Source organism: Myotis nattereri (assembly GCF_964212035.1).
Source record: "Myotis nattereri genome assembly, chromosome: 2".
Classification (NCBI taxonomy): Eukaryota; Metazoa; Chordata; class Mammalia; order Chiroptera; family Vespertilionidae; genus Myotis; species Myotis nattereri.
In genome coordinates this window covers 148,468,191-148,485,262 of record NC_138076.1, presented here as the reverse complement: position 1 = coordinate 148,485,262, position 17,072 = coordinate 148,468,191, and the positions used below count along the sequence as shown (strand labels likewise).

Genomic DNA, 17,072 nt, shown 5'->3' with positions numbered 1-17,072 from the left:
GGAAGGCCAAGGCTAAGTTTTCTGACCATTTGCTTTAGGAAGGAAGGAGCAGATAGAGGAAGCATTGTGATATGATTTTAAAAAAAATGTATTTATGATTCCATTCAAAGTTAGAGGACAGTTTGGTAGGCTTGACAAATTGGGACTGGGAAGTGGAAACCAAGGTGGAGGTCAGGCTACAAAAGCAGTTGGGGGAGGTGGTTGATGGGAGGGCGAATAGGCAGGATTAAGAGTAACGGGGGCCAAAAAATGCATAAACCATGCCCAGTGCTTTTTAGGATGTTGTTCCAAATAGACTCAGAGCAGGTGTTGGAGGCCAACTTGGTTCGGAGTCAGTTTAGATCTGGTGTTCATGGAATTCTAGCAATAGCCAGTAGGAGAGCAGGGCACAGGGATATCAACTAGAGTACCTGGGGGATTTTGGTTCCCACGCAGGAGTCTTGTTTACAGAAGCACAAAGCAGGAGAGATCAAGGTCATTGTGGGAGCAGCTCCAGCTGATGGGGTGCTGCCCCTTGCTTTCTGATGAGGGCCCCTCTTCTGGGTGAAGGTAGGTCCCGAGCCTGACGTGAAGCCACCAGATTCTATTGGAGCCAGGGTGGACAGTACTGATGGAAGGCAAGGGGAGCTGGGGGGACTAAGAGAAGGATTATAAGAGGAGAGGGAGAGATCATTGGAATTGATCTTCTCAGGTACAAAAGGAAAACATGAGCCCTGGTGGGGTAGCTCAGTTGCAAGTTCTGGCCTGGCCAGAGCACATACAAGAATCAATTTATGCAATGTATGCATAAATAAGTGGAACAACAAATTGATATTTCTCTCTTTAAAATCAATCAATAAAAGTGAAAAAAAGAGAAAGCATTTTTGGAAGCAGTTACTTGTGGGGTATGGAAAGGTGGATGAGGGGAAGGTAGAGAGAGGGAAGGAAACATAGGCGAAGTGTTCTACAAAGTGCCTCACAGGTGTAATCCATCTTAATGCCACTGCAACCCTGTGGGATATAGATTATTAGTTCCTGTTTACAGATACATGCTCGGGTTTCTTGCTATAGATACTGATAATAGCTGTGGCTAAACTTGGCTGCACACTTACTGTGTAAAAGGCACTTTGAAAATTCTGTCTTAATCCTTCAACAAAAATAGAAAGTAGATATTATTAGTTCTAATTTACAAGTGAGAAAACCAAGGCATGGAGAAGTCCTATAACTTGCCCAGGGCCACATGATCAGAACATGCACTGGCAGCATCTGGAACAATGCCTTGGGCAGGAGGTGAGTAATCAGTAGTCGCTGTATGAATGAAAGAAGAGAGCCCAGTATTTCAGCCTTTCAGAGCAGCTCTTCTTCCGCTACAGCACATTGAAGTACAGAGCGGAGGTCGGCTGCTCATATGCTGGTACAACAGCCTTCTGTCTGTGTCTGTTCTCAAGGAGCACCTGCGCACTTTCCCCGTCACTGGCTCACCTATTCACGTACCCAGGTAGGCTTTGTTGGGGTGAAAGGAAGAAAAGTTCTTTTTTGTTCTCTTTTCAACACATAAGCAGGGATCATCACAAAAGTGATCAAATGATCTATGTATAAAAATGACTGTTTCACCTTATACCCATTAAGATGTCACCCCAAATTTATCAGACGGTAAATTTTATGCGTATTTTTCACAATTAAAAAGGGGGCGCTCTTGGTAGTATGACATATACCTCATTTTAAAGGATCAAGATGAGGACTTTGGAGTCAAAAGTGGTTGATTCAGTTAAGTCAAATGAAAATACAGAGTATGTAAGGAATAGGGCTGTAGACTAAGAAGGAACAGTTACCACCACAAACAACCTGCATCGGAGGCAAAGAAGGATTAAGCATAAGCTTTTGGTCTTGTTCTCTCTCTCTCTCTCTCTCTCTCTCTCTCTCTCTCTCTCTCCAAGGGCATGCTTAGAGGAGAGAGAGAGAGAGAGAGAGAGAGAGAGAGAGAGAGAGAGAGAGACATTAATTGGTTGCCTTCCATATGTGCGTGGATTGAAACCAAAACCCAGGTATATTCCATGACCAGGAATCAAATCGGCATCCTCTCAGTGCACAGGATGACACTCAACCAACCAAGCCACCCTGGCCAGGCTGGTTTTGGACTCCTGATGGTCAGTATTGCAAACAACACTTTCTTTGTTGGCTTTTGAATATAATGTATAGTCTCAAGCACTTTACACAAATCACTACAGAGATTTAGGACTTTGGAGCCTGTGATGTTTGCAAAGTCAGGCTGGTCAGAGCAGGTCGTGACAGATAACGATGCGCTGATCTCTATGACCCGATCCCACAGACGCTCACCTGTCTACACGAAGCTGGCAGACAATGCTTAGTGGATCCACAACTCCTTCTTCTTTCAACTGTCGACAGCCAATGGATGTAGCAATAAAACACCCCGTTCTACCTATCCCTGCACTAAAAAGAAAGGACAAAGAATAAAAAGGTGGAAGGAAAACAGCAAAGATAAAATATATGTTTTTAAAAGGTACCTTTAAATTTGAAACAACAGCTGGGATGAATAACAATAGCAACACCAACAGCTCTCATATACTGAGTGTTACAACCGGGGCTCTGTGCTAAGTGCTTACACACATTCTCTCTTTTAGTTATATGCAGTAAGATGAGTAGAGTGGAGGGAGGTGTTGGGTGAAGAGAAAAGTGAAAAGTGTATTGTAACTGTCTACAAAGAATAATTAGGGTCTGAATTTAGGTAAGGTATGGGCACTAAAAAAGGAGGGAAGAGACATCACAAATGTGAGTCTGAAGGACTGGAGTTGAACAGTCAGAAAAGGAAAAAGTCAAAGATGACCAGGACTAGAAGAATGGTAGTCCCCATGAGACAAAGGTGGAATTCTGGGATGAGGGCTGACTTGAGTTTGGTCTTGGATATACTGATGGTGAAGATTCTCGTGAATAACTGAAAATTCAGTTCAATTTAGGAGAGAGGAAGTACTAGAGGTACATAGTTCTAAGTTATTTATAGTTGGATAGAAACACTACTGTCCAGGGAGTTTACAAGTTTTTCTGCATTAGACAGTATGTCATCAACCTAACAAGCCCCCCCCCCCGCCCCCCTCTCTCAGCAATTTCAACCACTAATAGTCTTCATGTAAATTTCTTTTAAATTTACACTTAAATTCCCTAAGTTTCTCCTAAACTCTAGATTGGCATTCCATCTCCTAGTTCAGTCTGTGGATGTTACTATTTTGCACTTGCTTCATCTCAGTGCATCTAAACAGAGTTGGCTGTATTTTCCCTCAATGGCATTACCAGTCAGCCCCAGGCTTTCCAGCTGCAAAATCTTGGAGACATTTTCAACATCTCCCCCTCTCCCCTCCCACATTCAGCCTGTTACCAATTCTGTTATTCTCCACCTTCACTGAGCTTTGTGGTCCCCCCTTCTTTCCTTTCTATAGACTGTGCTCACGTTTTTGACATCTTACTTCATGATTAGCAATGATCTCATTATGGGTTCCAAGTCTCTGGTCTTTTCCTGGACCAATTCACAATATACTCGGCTGCTAGGGACCTGATCATATTACTTGCTACTCACAACTGTAGATGGCTCCCAATAGTTATAGCGCAACATCGAAGCTCCCTACTATGGTATTCATGAATGTGACGGATTTTCAAGCTTAATGTCTTTTTATTGTAGTCCTTGTACCCTTTGTGCCATTTTTTTTCATTTACATGAATCATTGCAAAAAAAAAAAAATGCCTTTCGTTTTCCAATTTTCCTTTCTGTGTTGATGATATTTCTTCAGTGAAAAAAATGCCCTCCCTGACATCTTTTAAAACCACAAACATTGGTCATTTTTAAAGATCCTGTTCAACATTATTCCAATGTTTAAAGGTTTTCTTTAAACTTCCTAGTTTGAATTAATAACTCCCCCCTCGGCACTCAAATAGCATTTACGTCCTCCTACTTAGAGCTTGTTTCTGTGAATGTGAGTGCAAAGGAATTCTGAAATAGAATGGGCCCCCTTTAGTTAAAGTGTCTATCAAGAGTTTGTTTCATTAAAGATAGAGGATTTGAACTGTACCGTATGAACGGCAGGCATTTTGGTTATCACAAATGAGAGAAAAAATTTCAGGCATGGGAAGGGTTTAAGGCAACAATGAGTAGGTTAAGTTTGGCTTGAAGAGAGAATTGTTTGAGAGAAATAGTGGGAAAGAAGGCTGGGAAGGTACACTGAGACCCATTAAGGGTCTCACATGGAAAGCCAAGAGGTTTGGACTTTATCTTCTAAAACTTTTTTATATTTTAGAATTTGATGAAAACTAGGACATTTCACTTTTCAATAAAACTCACATAACATTAAATACTCAAATTTGTTTAAGTAATTTCAAGGCGTTCTCTGACTCCTGTAGCTCAAGCATAGACCCAAGGTTATGAACTTTTGTTCTAGGCAATGGGAAGCCATTGAGAAGTTCTGAGCAGGGAATCCATGCGATGGAAGAGGGTTTCAGGAGCATCATTGCAGAGAAGTGCATTGGGGAGGCCATAGTGGGATGGGCCTGGGGAAATGGGGTGTGTGTGCAATTAGCCGACTACTTCTAAAATATACGAATGAGATCATAAGGGCCTGAACTTGGGTGTTTGGACAGGAAGTGAAGATTATGGGAGCTTTGAAGGAAAAGCCAATCTAGTGACTGATTAGATACTGAGGCTGGAATTAAGAGAAAGGCCAAAGATAACTGTCAATGTTAGAGGTTGAATGCCTGGAAGAAAGATGGTCTCGCTCTTAGAAATACTAATCAGAAGGGGAGCTGATTTTGCAGGAGAAGTAACTAGTTCATTTTATATATCTCCAATGTTTTATGATTTTGGGTGGGGCACAGTTCCAGCCTAAAGGATGGCCAATTAGGTTATTTTTTCTCAGCCCCAAGCTAAGTTTAGGATAAAGCTTAATGCTAAAGGTTGGATAATGATGCTTTTGAATAAGTAGACATATAGTAAATTTTACTCTTAATTAAACCACAAAAGTTCAAAAAAGAAGGAGGCTAAAATTATCATCTAAAACAGAGATGGGGAACATCCGGGCCATGGGAGAGTATAAGGTCATCGAAATCATTTGGTCTCGCCCTGCCATGGCATTAGGGGCGAGTTAATGAAATGTTTGACCAAATATAGCAGGCTAATTTTTAAGTTGATAATTTTGTGCAGCCCAAGAATGATGTTATAAATATCCAAATGGCCCTTGGCAGAAAAAAGGCTGCCCACCTCTGATCTAAAATAATGTATTTTGTTTATTAAAGATATCATCAAAAGCTATCCTACAAGACTCATGGCATTACATGAAGCAACAAAAATTACAGTGTTTTGAGAAAGTATTAAGAATAAGTGGCTAGTTATTGAAATATCTTTAAAAATAGCTGCTTTTTGGGGGGCACATTAGAAGGAAAACAAGGAGGATGAGGTATCCGTTGTGAGAGGCAAGCTTTGAGGGAAGAGGACCACAAGGGCATCTGTCGCTTTTGTCGGCTGAACCTCCAGTGGCCCATGTTTCAGTAACAGCACTTTGTTTTCTTTTTTTCTTTAGTTTTTTTTTTTTATTGATTTCAGATAAGAAGGGAGAGAGATAGAGAGAGATAGAGAGAGAGAGAGAGAGAGAGAGAGAGAGAGAGAGAATCATTGATTGGCTGCCTCCTGCATGCCCCCTACTGGAGATTTCGGGCATATGCCCTGAAGGGGAATTGAACCAGGGAACCTCTGGTTCATAGGTCATTGCTCAACTTCTGAGCCACAGCAGCTGGGCTTGTTTTCCTTTTGGGGAGCTACCACTTGACCTACCATGTACCATTTAATAATTTATTTCCATCTGTTTTTCATGAACTAACTTTTAAAATAGTTGACTGACTAAATGTGAAATAATAATACATGTTACCAAGATAAAAATTCAAGTATAGTTCAGGTGCCATTTTGAAACAACAACAAAAAGCCACTAATAGTTAATTCCTAGTGTATATTATACTGATGAAATGAAATGAATCAAAATAAGTTTCAAGGTAGAGGACTGAATTGGCCAATTTCCTGAGCCATTTATTCAGAAGTGATATTTCTTCCACTGTATAATTGCTTGCTGAAAAATGCCCTTATATTGTCACTGTAAACATCATCTTGATCAAGACTCAAATATGAGGAAGTCAACCCATTTCAATAAATACTTAACTTACTGACAAAGTCACAACTAAGAAGGAAAACCCAACTTCTAACTACTCTATGACTTTACAAAGGATGGCCTGTTTGCTTAGGCGGAAAGGAAAGTTCGTGCCTTACCTGCAGTGGACAACCACAGGCCCTCGGCCTGCAGAAGCAAGTCTGTCTTCTTCTACATCCAGCATGAGTTGTAGAAGGGGCTGAGCACTGTCTGGAGTCTTGTGATCAGGCCATGATGTGTACCAGTAATGCTTCACATGTTGGGTGTGACTTCCTTGCTGAAAATAGCAACAGCCACCAAGTGCCTCATTTACTTTTGTAACTAAAAGTCATCCAAACCACAATACTGCATGCCTTCTCTCATTCCCATCTTGCCGTCAACTTATTTCTAGGTGGTAAATTGTGTGTGTGTGTGTGTGTGTGTGTGTGTGTGTGTTAATCCTCACCCGAGGATATTTTTTCCATTGATTTTTAAAGAGAATGGAAGGGAAGAAGGGAGGGAGAAAGAGAGAGAGAGTGAGAAAGAGAGAGAAACATCAATATGAGAGAGACACATCGATTGGTTGCTTCTGCATGCACCCCAACTAGGCCAGGTATCGAACCTGAGACCCTTCCATGTTCAGGCTGGTGTTGTAACCTGTAAGCAACACCAGCCAGGGCTCTAGGTGATTTTTGAAGAACAATCCTTCACCTTGAGAAAACTTTACTGTAAATATCCTGATATCAAAGTTTGACAGTCTTGCCTCTATTAAGTGATACACAATGATACATATATGATGTACGTGTGAAACCTATATAATTTTATTAACCCACGTCACCCCAATAAATTTAATTAAAAATTTTAAAAAAGAAAATAAAGCAGAAAAAGAAATGAAAATATATATTTAGTATAGAAAGTGATATGTAACATAAGCTAAATCTATGTTTGTAATTTACTATAATGAACTCAATGGTAGATGAAAAGGTAGCCAAGAAAGAACTGGGAGATAGTGTGCTTCCTGCTCTTTGAACTTTCCTGACATGTTACTGGAAACATTAACCAATCTAAAAGCACACTTTTACATGCAATCACTGTAATACTTCTACACTCATCCCAAATTCCGTTTTTTAACAGCAGTGAGAAATTCCAGTAATAAAGAGGCTACAGGGGTCACCAGATTAGAATTGCTTTGAGGGAGGGTCCATGTGGGGTCCTGGCATGAACAAGGCACTTAGGACATAGGTTTAAAAACAGGGTTTGGTAGGTGCCTTCCTACCCCCAGCTTCTCATTAAAAACCACCAGAGCAGCCCTGCCCCTGGTCTCTCTGTGATGACTGTGAGGCTCTAGGTGGAGCTGAAACCTTTGAGAGGATTGTTCTCTGGAATCAGAAACAATACCATGGCAACATTCCTCAGCATCTGCTGCCCGTAAGTGAAATAGATAATTTTCCTCTGATGTAATCTGGTCTGGGGAAAGTCCCTATAAATTACTGTAACTCCAAGTGTGGAAGATCTCATCGACACTTTAAGCTCGTCTTGCCTCCCACAGCCACCCACAAGCACAGATTTTCTCTCTCAGAGTCTCCAGGTCTTACTTAGAGCTGCATAAGCTGAAGTGACACTAAAAAACATCATGGCAAAGTCTCTAGAACAAGCCTTTAGCTAAAGGCATTCAAAAGGTTAAATCAAGAGATCTCTTATTTATGCAAATTACATAACAACATCCTACTTAGTAAATTTCCTTCATATACACTTATTTAATTATTCCATATTTAATTGTAGCTGACAACAAAGAAATACACAAGGGGAGGATTTTAATTTCTCTTTCGTCTTGACAGTATTTAATTGGTTTAAATTAAATCCGTAGCATTTATTAGGATAATCATTTCAAAGTATAAATGTTATCCCTCTCCCCTGGTCGGCAAACTGCGGCTTTCGAGCCACATGCGGCTCTTTGGCCCCTTGAGTGTGGCTCTTCTTAAGCCTTAGGAGTACCCTAAATAAGTTAATAACAATGTACCTACCTATATAGTTTAAGTTTAAAAAATTTGGCTCTCGAAAGAAATTTCAATCGTTGTACTGTTGATATTTGGCTCTCTTGACTAATGAGTTTGCTGACCACTGCTCTAGTATCATCTACTTTGTAGATAGCTATAGCCATGTAATCTTACCTTTAAGACGAGGTTTCGAACAGTATAGTTATCACATTCATTTACATTGATAACCAGAACCTCGACTTTTCCATAAATTCCTCTCTTTTCAGGCCAGTACAGCACACATTTCTGATGAAGGAGAAAGAAGAACACAGCAAGTATTAATGACATTCATTGGCCTTGGAGTACTTCTCATTCAAGCATCTCAAGAGTTTCTTATTTAGTTAGTTTTTTAAAAATCAGGTATCAATTTTTACAATTCTGTGAATGTCTTAAACCACTGAATGGTACACATTAAACGTGATTTTTGCAGCATGTAAATTACATCTCAAAAGGGTTTTTTTTAAAATGAAGTATCAAGTGTTGCATGTTCTTGGCAAACACTATTGCTACTAATCCCATACCAAAAACTAAAGGTAGAATTTCCCAAAACTCCACAGAAAAATTAAGAATGAACTAAAAACTTAATCAGGAATTGAGAAATTAATATCCACACATTTGAGTTGATCATGTAATGACTAGAAATAAAAGAAATGTTTTCTCGTGATGACTGAGGCAAGTCACATTTTCCTGCTTCATTGAGTGGAAGTGTCTACTGAGCATCTGCAATGTGTTAGACACCACAGGGTGAAGTTCCTCTCATATGGGAGGCAGAGGTAATGACAATTAATGCCTCTATGGGAGTATATATTTCAGGAGCAATGGTCATTTCACCTATGGGGTCCATTACAATGGATGTATAACAAAATTACTTTAAAATATTTTTATAATGGATGCTCCTTGAAAGGTTTAATAACCATAATAATAATCATATTACAAACAAGGCAATATAATATTGTGGTTAAGGTGTAGGCTTTGGGCCAGAGAGCCTGGGTTGGCCTTTTGGGTCTACTTATTATTTGCTGTGAATCCATCAGCAAGATACTCAATCTCTCTGGCCTCAGTTACTTCATGATTTACTCTGTGGAAAGCACTTAGAACCAAGCCAGGCAAATAAAAAGCACTCAAAACATGTTGCTGTTATTATTATTATTATTTACTAGAGGCCCAGTGCATGAAATTCATGCACTAGGGGGAGTCCCTCAGCTCAGCCTGCGCCCTCTCACATTCCGGGAACCCTCAGGGGATGTCTGACTGACAGCTGACACCTGCTCTACACAGAGAGTGGGCCTAAGCCATTAGTCGGACATCCTTAGCTCTGCCACGGAGGCGAGAGAGGCTCCTGCCACTGCTGCTGCGCTCACCAGCTGAGAGCCTGGCTTCTGGCTGAGTGGTGCTTCCCCTGTGGGAGCACACTGACCACCAGAGGGAAGTTCCTGCATTGAGCGTCTGCCCCCTGGTAGTCAGTGCGAGTCATAGTGACCAATGGTTCCACCATTCAATCTATTTGCATATTAGCCTTTTATTATATAGGATTATTATTACTAGTGTTCTATTTTATAATTACTGGGCTTTATAGCTTCCATAGAAAGTGATCATTAATTATGAATTATATCCGGCATTAAATTTTATATTATTATGTCCAAGCTATATTATTAAAAGAAAACTATGAAATTAGATTTAGGCACATGTATCATTTATTATTTTGTCTTTTAACCAACTGCAAAAGACCTATTAAAATTTTTAGCACATATTTTAGTGATTAAAAAAGTAAAGGGTGACAGTTGAAGTTTATTGCAGTTGTCAGGGAGGCAGGGTTAACTTGAGAAGTATTGTTTAGATAGCACTTATCTTCTTCCAAACACACATGCACATTTATAGGGAAAATCCTTCACCTGTTGCCTGGCATCGGACCTTTCAGTGTTCAAGACACTTGTTCCTTCACATATAGGCCAAAGGAATATGATCACACTTGAAAAACTTAAGAACTTATAATTCAATAGGGCAGTAAAAGAAGCACATAATTACAGAACTAAAGGAAAAGACATGCCGAGTATCAGAAACACACCTCCTGGATCCTATCATGCTAAGTACTAATTATTCCAAAGATAGGGTCACGAAGAAAGGCACGTTACCTGGTTGACTCACTGTATTTCTGATCCGTTACAATAAAAACACATTTGCATCCTCTATATTCTGGTCCCTTTCCAAACCAAGTAAATCACTTCACCCCTGTTTACAGGCTGCCCCACACCCACAGCTGTCAGGCAATCAGGCTAAAGGCTCACTCTCGCTGACATCACATTAACATTAAGGGGGGTAAAAAAAACCCTTTCAAAAATAGAGCAATTTATTTCCCTCCTCATTTATGAGTTGTCAAATGCGTAAAATTTCCCCAGCTTGTTAAAGATAATCATACTAACCGATTTGCCTGGTGTCTTTCAACGGAGCATCAATTATTTCGCTGCAAGACCCATTCCTATTGTATATCTTAAAACCCCTGCCTCCTGGATGAATCCAAGAAGAGACAAAGAATCTTGGGAAAAAAAGTCTTGAAAAAGAAAGAGGCGTTCAGGGGTCCCGCAGTACGGCTTACATGCCGCACTGTCCACCAACAGATCTGAGCGGCCGGCCCCTCTTCGGGAAGGTGGTTCTCAAAACCGGCAGGAAAAGCTTCGAGGCAGGAGCTCCCAGGCTGCACCCTGCCTCTCAACAATACTTGAACAGGCTTGTGCACCTACTTGATAAATGGAAGTACTACTTGCTTCTCTCCAAAGCTTGCCGGGGCCCTCTTGGATGTTTTTCTTGACTCTTTACCAAAAATGCAATTGGCAGCCAGCTCCCAGAAGACAATGCAATGTGACTTGTTCATTCAAAGAACCCTTAATTAGCATCCCATCTCCTTTCTGAGATACAATAGCTTATTTTTACACACTGAATACATTTCCCCCGCTTTTAGGAGAATGTAGAAAAAGAGACCAGATAAGTGTGGGTGCTTTTGAATATGAGGTGGGGGAGCTCTGCAAGTGTAGTTGTATCGAAGAGCACAAGTTCATGTTTAAATTATTTTCATGAACAGCTTTTTAGGCTTTCTTCATTGTGCTGCTAACAATGGTATGATAGATGCAGAAAATGTAAGGAAGGAAAATGCTCTCTTACAGCTACTATTGTGAAGCTACAGTAAATGTAGGTGATTCAAAATAGCATGCTACCTTGCAGAATATAACTCCAAATCACCACTATTCTTCTGCTAACTGGTCTGATCCTTTCAGTAAAATTATCTATTAATTCCAAGAATTCGTGATTTGGAGGGGGGAAAAAAGGTTTTCAGAGGATCGTGTGTCCCTTGTGCAAATAAGTAATTAGCAAACCCTGACTATAAAGATTCTGGACATCAACCAGTCCTTCATAGCCAAAGCAGGATGCAATGCAAACTCATAATTTTATGATCTTTTCTTTCTTTGACCTTCCCTCTTGCCCCCACCACAGTAGAGCTATTTGGGTATAAAGAAGAAAGTCCAGCTAGTTGTTTAGTTGCCTGGGAAAAATATTTTTTAAAATTTACTTTCTTTTTAAATTCTATGCATTTAAAAAGCAAAGAGATTTTGCTCTATGAGCTAAAGTCCTGTATCATCACATAGAGAGTGGCTCTAATTAAATAAAAAGAAGATGGGCTGTTTCATTTGAGTACATTTGCGTATGAGAGGGAAAGAATGGGTCAGATTGTCTACTGTTATTACACTGTAGTTAGTCTTATTCTTTGTTTTCCAAATGAATATTACTAACATAGTATAGCAATTTAATATTAAAAGTACTTTCACTAAGAGATCATTCAATCCCTTTCAGAATCATTTGAGTTAGGTAGAGCAAGTAGCAAGTATTATTATTATTACTATTATTATTACTAGAGGCCTGGTGCATGAAATTTATGCGGGGGGGGGTGGGGTTGTCCCTTAACCTGGCCTGTACCCTCTCCAATCCAGGACCCCTCAGGGGATGTCCGACAGTCTCTCACAATCGGGGACCCCTGGCTCCTAACCACTCGCCTGCCTGCTTGCCTGATCGCCCCTAACTGCCCCTGCCTCACCCTGCATTGCCCTGCACCCGGGACCCAGGATTACCTCCTACAGCTGGTTGCTGGCACCCAGGACCCGGGTTTCCCTCCCTCTGGCGAGCTGCAGGCACCCAGGACCCAGGCCGGCTTCACCCGGGCTGGCCGCAGCCGCAGGTAACCTTGGGCGGGCAGCTTCCCCTGGGCCACAGCCGCAGGCACTGGTGCTTGGGACCACAAGGCGGGCAACTTGTCCCTCTACTGGGCTGCAGCTGCAGGCGCAGGTGCAGCTGTTGGTGCCCAGAACTGTGGGGCGGTGGCTTGTCCCTCTCTTGGGCCGCAGTCTGGCTGGTCCCCATTCCTCTCTCATGAGCTCATTTGTGCCTGACTGGTCCCCATTCCTCTCTTGCGAGCTCATTTGTGCCTGTCTGGTCCCCATTCCACTCTCCCCAGTGTTGAGTTTCTGAGCCCTTACAGCATGATGGCATGAGGGTGTGGCAATCATTTGCATATTAGCTTTTTATTATATAGGATATCTTTTTACAACAGAGGAAACTGAAACCCAGATGTTTTGTTAGGGGGTCTTTGGGAAAATTCCCTTGGGGGCTAGGACCCTCTGAGCAAATATTACTTTATAAATTCAACTTGTCCAATCTCTATCTCTTACCTGCACATTTGTCTCAAGCTCTAGGCCAGTGATGGCGAACCTATGACACATGTGTCAGAGGTGACATGCGAACTCATTTTTTTGGTTGATTTTCTTTGTTAAATGGCATTTAAATATATAAAATAAATATCAAAAATATAAGTCTTTGTTTCACTATGGTTGCAAATATCAAAAAATTTCTATATGTGACACGGCACCAGAGTTAAGTTAGGGTTTTTCAAAATGCTGACATGCCGAGCTCAAAAGGTTCGCCATCACTGCTCTAGACAGTTATTTCTAGACACTTAGTAGACTTAAACATCCAAAGGTCTCTGGGAGTCTTCAAACTTAGATGAAAGATGGAACTCACTTTCTTCTCTCACAACTCTTCCCTTGCTGCCCATCTAGGTTCATGACATCTTCCTCTAGTTGGTCTCCCAGCCAGACATCCTGAGTCAAACTCTCTCTTATTCCCTCCTATTCTATCAGAAACTAAATACTGTGTCTTCTATCGCTGAAACAACTTTCAAATCTGTCCCCTTTTCTCAGTACACTCTTTCATTGCCTTAATTCTGCACCTCATTACCTGTTACCTGGACTGTTACTACAACTTCTAACCTATTTTCCTGCTTCCTCTTGCTTTTCTCAAATCCCAGTCCTGTATCCTGCCACCAATTATATTCCTAATATACAAATTACATCATGTCACTCCATTTCGAAGCATCTTTAGTGGCTCCCTGCTGCCTATATAATGAAGCCAAAAGTTTTGTTTTGTTTTTATTATAGTTCTATATTTTCTGGCACAACTTAGCATTCCAGTCTCATCTCCCTTCATGCCCTACTATGCTACGCTCAAGCCCACCAAACCGCTGGACCCAGGCAGCTGTGTGGCCCCCTGTCTGTCTTTGCGTGCCAGTGCACTGCCTGCATTGTTTCCTGTGGGCACCTACTCACTCATCAGGGCTCTATTAAAAAGCTGTAAGGCTTTGTATGAACTATTTGGACAAAGAAGTGTAATGAAAATTCATCTTTTCTATAATTTTAGCAGGGAGACAAAGGAAGGGAGTGAAAGAAGGGAAAACAGAATATGATTTTTATGTGACTTTTTGAGATTAAACTTTGCAGAGTGCTGACGAGGTTAATCAATGGGATAAATGAAATTTATAAGTCAAGTCACACAGCTCACGTGAAAGACGCATGTAAATACTATAGAGAAAGAATACAGCTGTATACACTTGAGAGAAGAATTATGTTAGGCCAAATCACCAAGTAATTCCCTCACTTTATGAGAGAGAAATGTGGTACTTTACTGCTCTCTGAGGCCAACCGTGGGTTGCTTGCTCTCTATTGTCTTGCATCAGTGTTTGCCCTGTTATGCTGGGGCAATAATTAAGTGCATGAGCTTTGGAATCAAATAAACCTGGATTAAAATTTGGCCTCCATCACTCACTAACTTTGAGGCTTTAGGCAAATGGCTTACCCTCTCTGAGCGTCTCGTTTCTCATCCATAATAGAGGGCTAACAAAACCGACTTTGTAGAGTTAAGAGTGAAAATAATTAGATTAATGTATGAACTGTACTTAGCACATACTTTTAATAAATGGTAGTCAGTAGAAAATATCTTCCACAGTCTATGTAATATAATTTACAGCTACTTCCTATCTTTCTTAGGAAGGGATGAGAGGGGCATCAGAGATGGTCTAAAGATTCTAGAAATGTGCAAATGCTATTTGCATTTTTGGACTGAATCAATTCCAGCTTTGTAATAACTCACGTTTAAAAGAGTTTGAACACTGTGTTTTTAATGTTCTCTTTCTTGCAGGAGGAATTCCCTTCTTCTTGCAATTTATCTAAAGGAAGGAACTGTAATTTACCAGCCGTACAATCTCTTCTCTTTCATGAAATATAACTGATTTTTCAGCTTTATTTTGGAAGTTTTTGTTTATATCCATTTTATTAAAAAACTATAAGAATATTGGTATTATTAAATAAGAGCTGGAAATTCTTCATTTATTTATTTAAAAAGTATAAAGGTTCATGAAAACATAAAGCCTGGGAATTTCTAAAGATAACTCCACCTTCATTTTTTGGGGAGGAAATGATTTTTGTCTATTCTAAACAATGACGCTTAACACAATTGAAAGTTGGCACATTTTCTGTAAACAGCACTTTCCTGGGAGTGTAAAGTCTGCTGCATTTTCCTTCCGAGCCAGACTTCTCAGTATCATTTTATCTGTAAAGCATCAAGCGTTTCCTCTCTCGTAATGTATTTACATCTTCAGAGAGTCTGGATGGAAATGAATTTTACTTCAATTTAATGAATAACCAACAATGAAAAAGAATTTTTGCTGCAATATTTGGGATTATGACTGGCAGAGGGGCAATCCACATAGAAAATCACACATAGAAAACATGATATATTTAACTTCGATATTTCCAGAAGATATATCCCAGACATTTAAAAAGAGAAGAGGCTAAAAATGGTAAGAAAAAAAAATAATCTTTTCCAATTTCTAAATTTAGTCAAAGAGAAAAATAAAAACCTCAATCACCCTTTAGTGTGATCATTACTATTATTTTTAAAACCTAGCTTTCAACAGATCCACTTCGCTTTCCCTACGAAGAACGTGAATTCTGAGAGTGGTACCGAGGGGTAGCTCCAACTGTGAGAAGGTTGAACAATAAAGAACAAGAGATGTTCTCTTCCTTTCCAGGCACAGAATGGAAAGTCCTGGGCATCACCAGTGAACCAACTCAGCATCACATTGAAATGCAGATTTAGCTCATGCAGCCCTTCTGTTAGAATGCCAACCTTGGTCTTGGGGAGAAGAATTGGAGCGTTGGCATATTCTCCAAGTCTCATCCTTACTAGACACCTTTAAAATATGTCACATGTTAGCTTCTAGGGAATGCTTTCTGACTAACCAACAATCTTAGCTGCTTCTATCCTGATGAAAGAAATCCTGGTTCAAGAAGAAGTTAAAGCACTAAAGACATTTCTTACCCTTTCTATGCAAGTGAACAAATACATCATAGGATTTGAGGATTGAAATGTTCAGTGCTTTTCCCAGTGTTCATACTATATGGTTTTGTTTTTAATCAAAGAGGATATAGAATTAGTAACGGTATGAATGTGCTTTGAGCAAACAAAGTATTGAGAAAATTATATTCCAAAACTAAGTGGGCAGGGGTAATGCATTCTACTCAGATCTAGGAAATGTTGCTAAAAGTTCCATATTATTTGCTTTCATCCCTCTGTAGGTATCATTCAACTGATTTTTGGTTTCTATTGTTGCTATTGAGAAGCCATTTGGCAGTTACTCCGGTTGTTAATATCATCTCCATTCAGGGGTCTAGTTGCAGATTTATTTTGAGTTATCCAGCCTGGGGTTTATTGTGCTTTTCAAATGTGAGAGCTCATGTCTTTCATCAGTTTTAGAAAATCCATGACCATTATTTCTTCAAATATTACTTCTTGTTTTATATTCTCCCATTTCTTCTCTATAAGACACATGTTGGCCATTTAAATATCACCCTCTCTGTAAAATAAACTCTCTTTCATATTTTTGGTCATTTCAAGTTTCTAGATAATTTCCTTAGCTCTCTCTTTTTTAATCCAGTAATTGTTCAGCTGTGTCTAGCCTACTATTAAACCTGTTCAATGAGATTTTTCTTTTTCATAATAGTGTCTATATAGTAATTATGTCTAGGATTCTTTGGTTTAAAATTCTCCCTAGTCTTTTTAAATTGTAACTTTCTCTTTTCATTTGAGTTTATTATTTTATAATCTGTGTGCTTAATTACAAAAATATAGCTTATGCTGTATAGCTTCTATTATTCAATTTTTTGGTGGGTCTATTTCTATTACTTGTTGCTTCTTCTGATTTTCCTTATATTATTTTACTTGTGTGTCTCACAGTGTTGACTTATGAGTTTGTTTGGTTGGGCTTTTTCTGTGGAAATCCTGTGAACTAGATGCTGAGAGTGTATGCACCCAAAAAGGTTTTGCCTTTGTTTCTGTTAAGTGCCACAGAGCCTTACCAACCCAGTATTACTTTTTATATAAATTACTCCACTTGGCATTTCCTGGCTTTGAATTCTGAATACTCAAGAGAACCTTTTAATTTATCCCAAGAGAAGCCTGGACTAAGATAGATTAATTTCCTGCTATAGTCCTATTTTGGTAG

General features: G+C 39.8%; 1 protein-coding gene across 1 annotated transcript in view; it reads right to left on the bottom strand.

The window, feature by feature from the left end:
• The window catches only part of PTPRR (protein tyrosine phosphatase receptor type R), a 274,528-nt gene that overhangs the window by 14,206 nt on the left and 243,250 nt on the right, over positions 1-17,072 (bottom strand). Inside the window, exons 10-12 of the mRNA XM_081083294.1 lie at positions 8,327-8,437; positions 6,296-6,453; positions 2,317-2,430 (exon numbers count right to left, since the gene is read on the bottom strand). Of these exons, the coding sequence (XP_080939420.1) occupies positions 2,317-2,430; positions 6,296-6,453; positions 8,327-8,437 (383 nt within the window). The remainder of the gene's footprint in view (positions 1-2,316; positions 2,431-6,295; positions 6,454-8,326; positions 8,438-17,072) is intronic.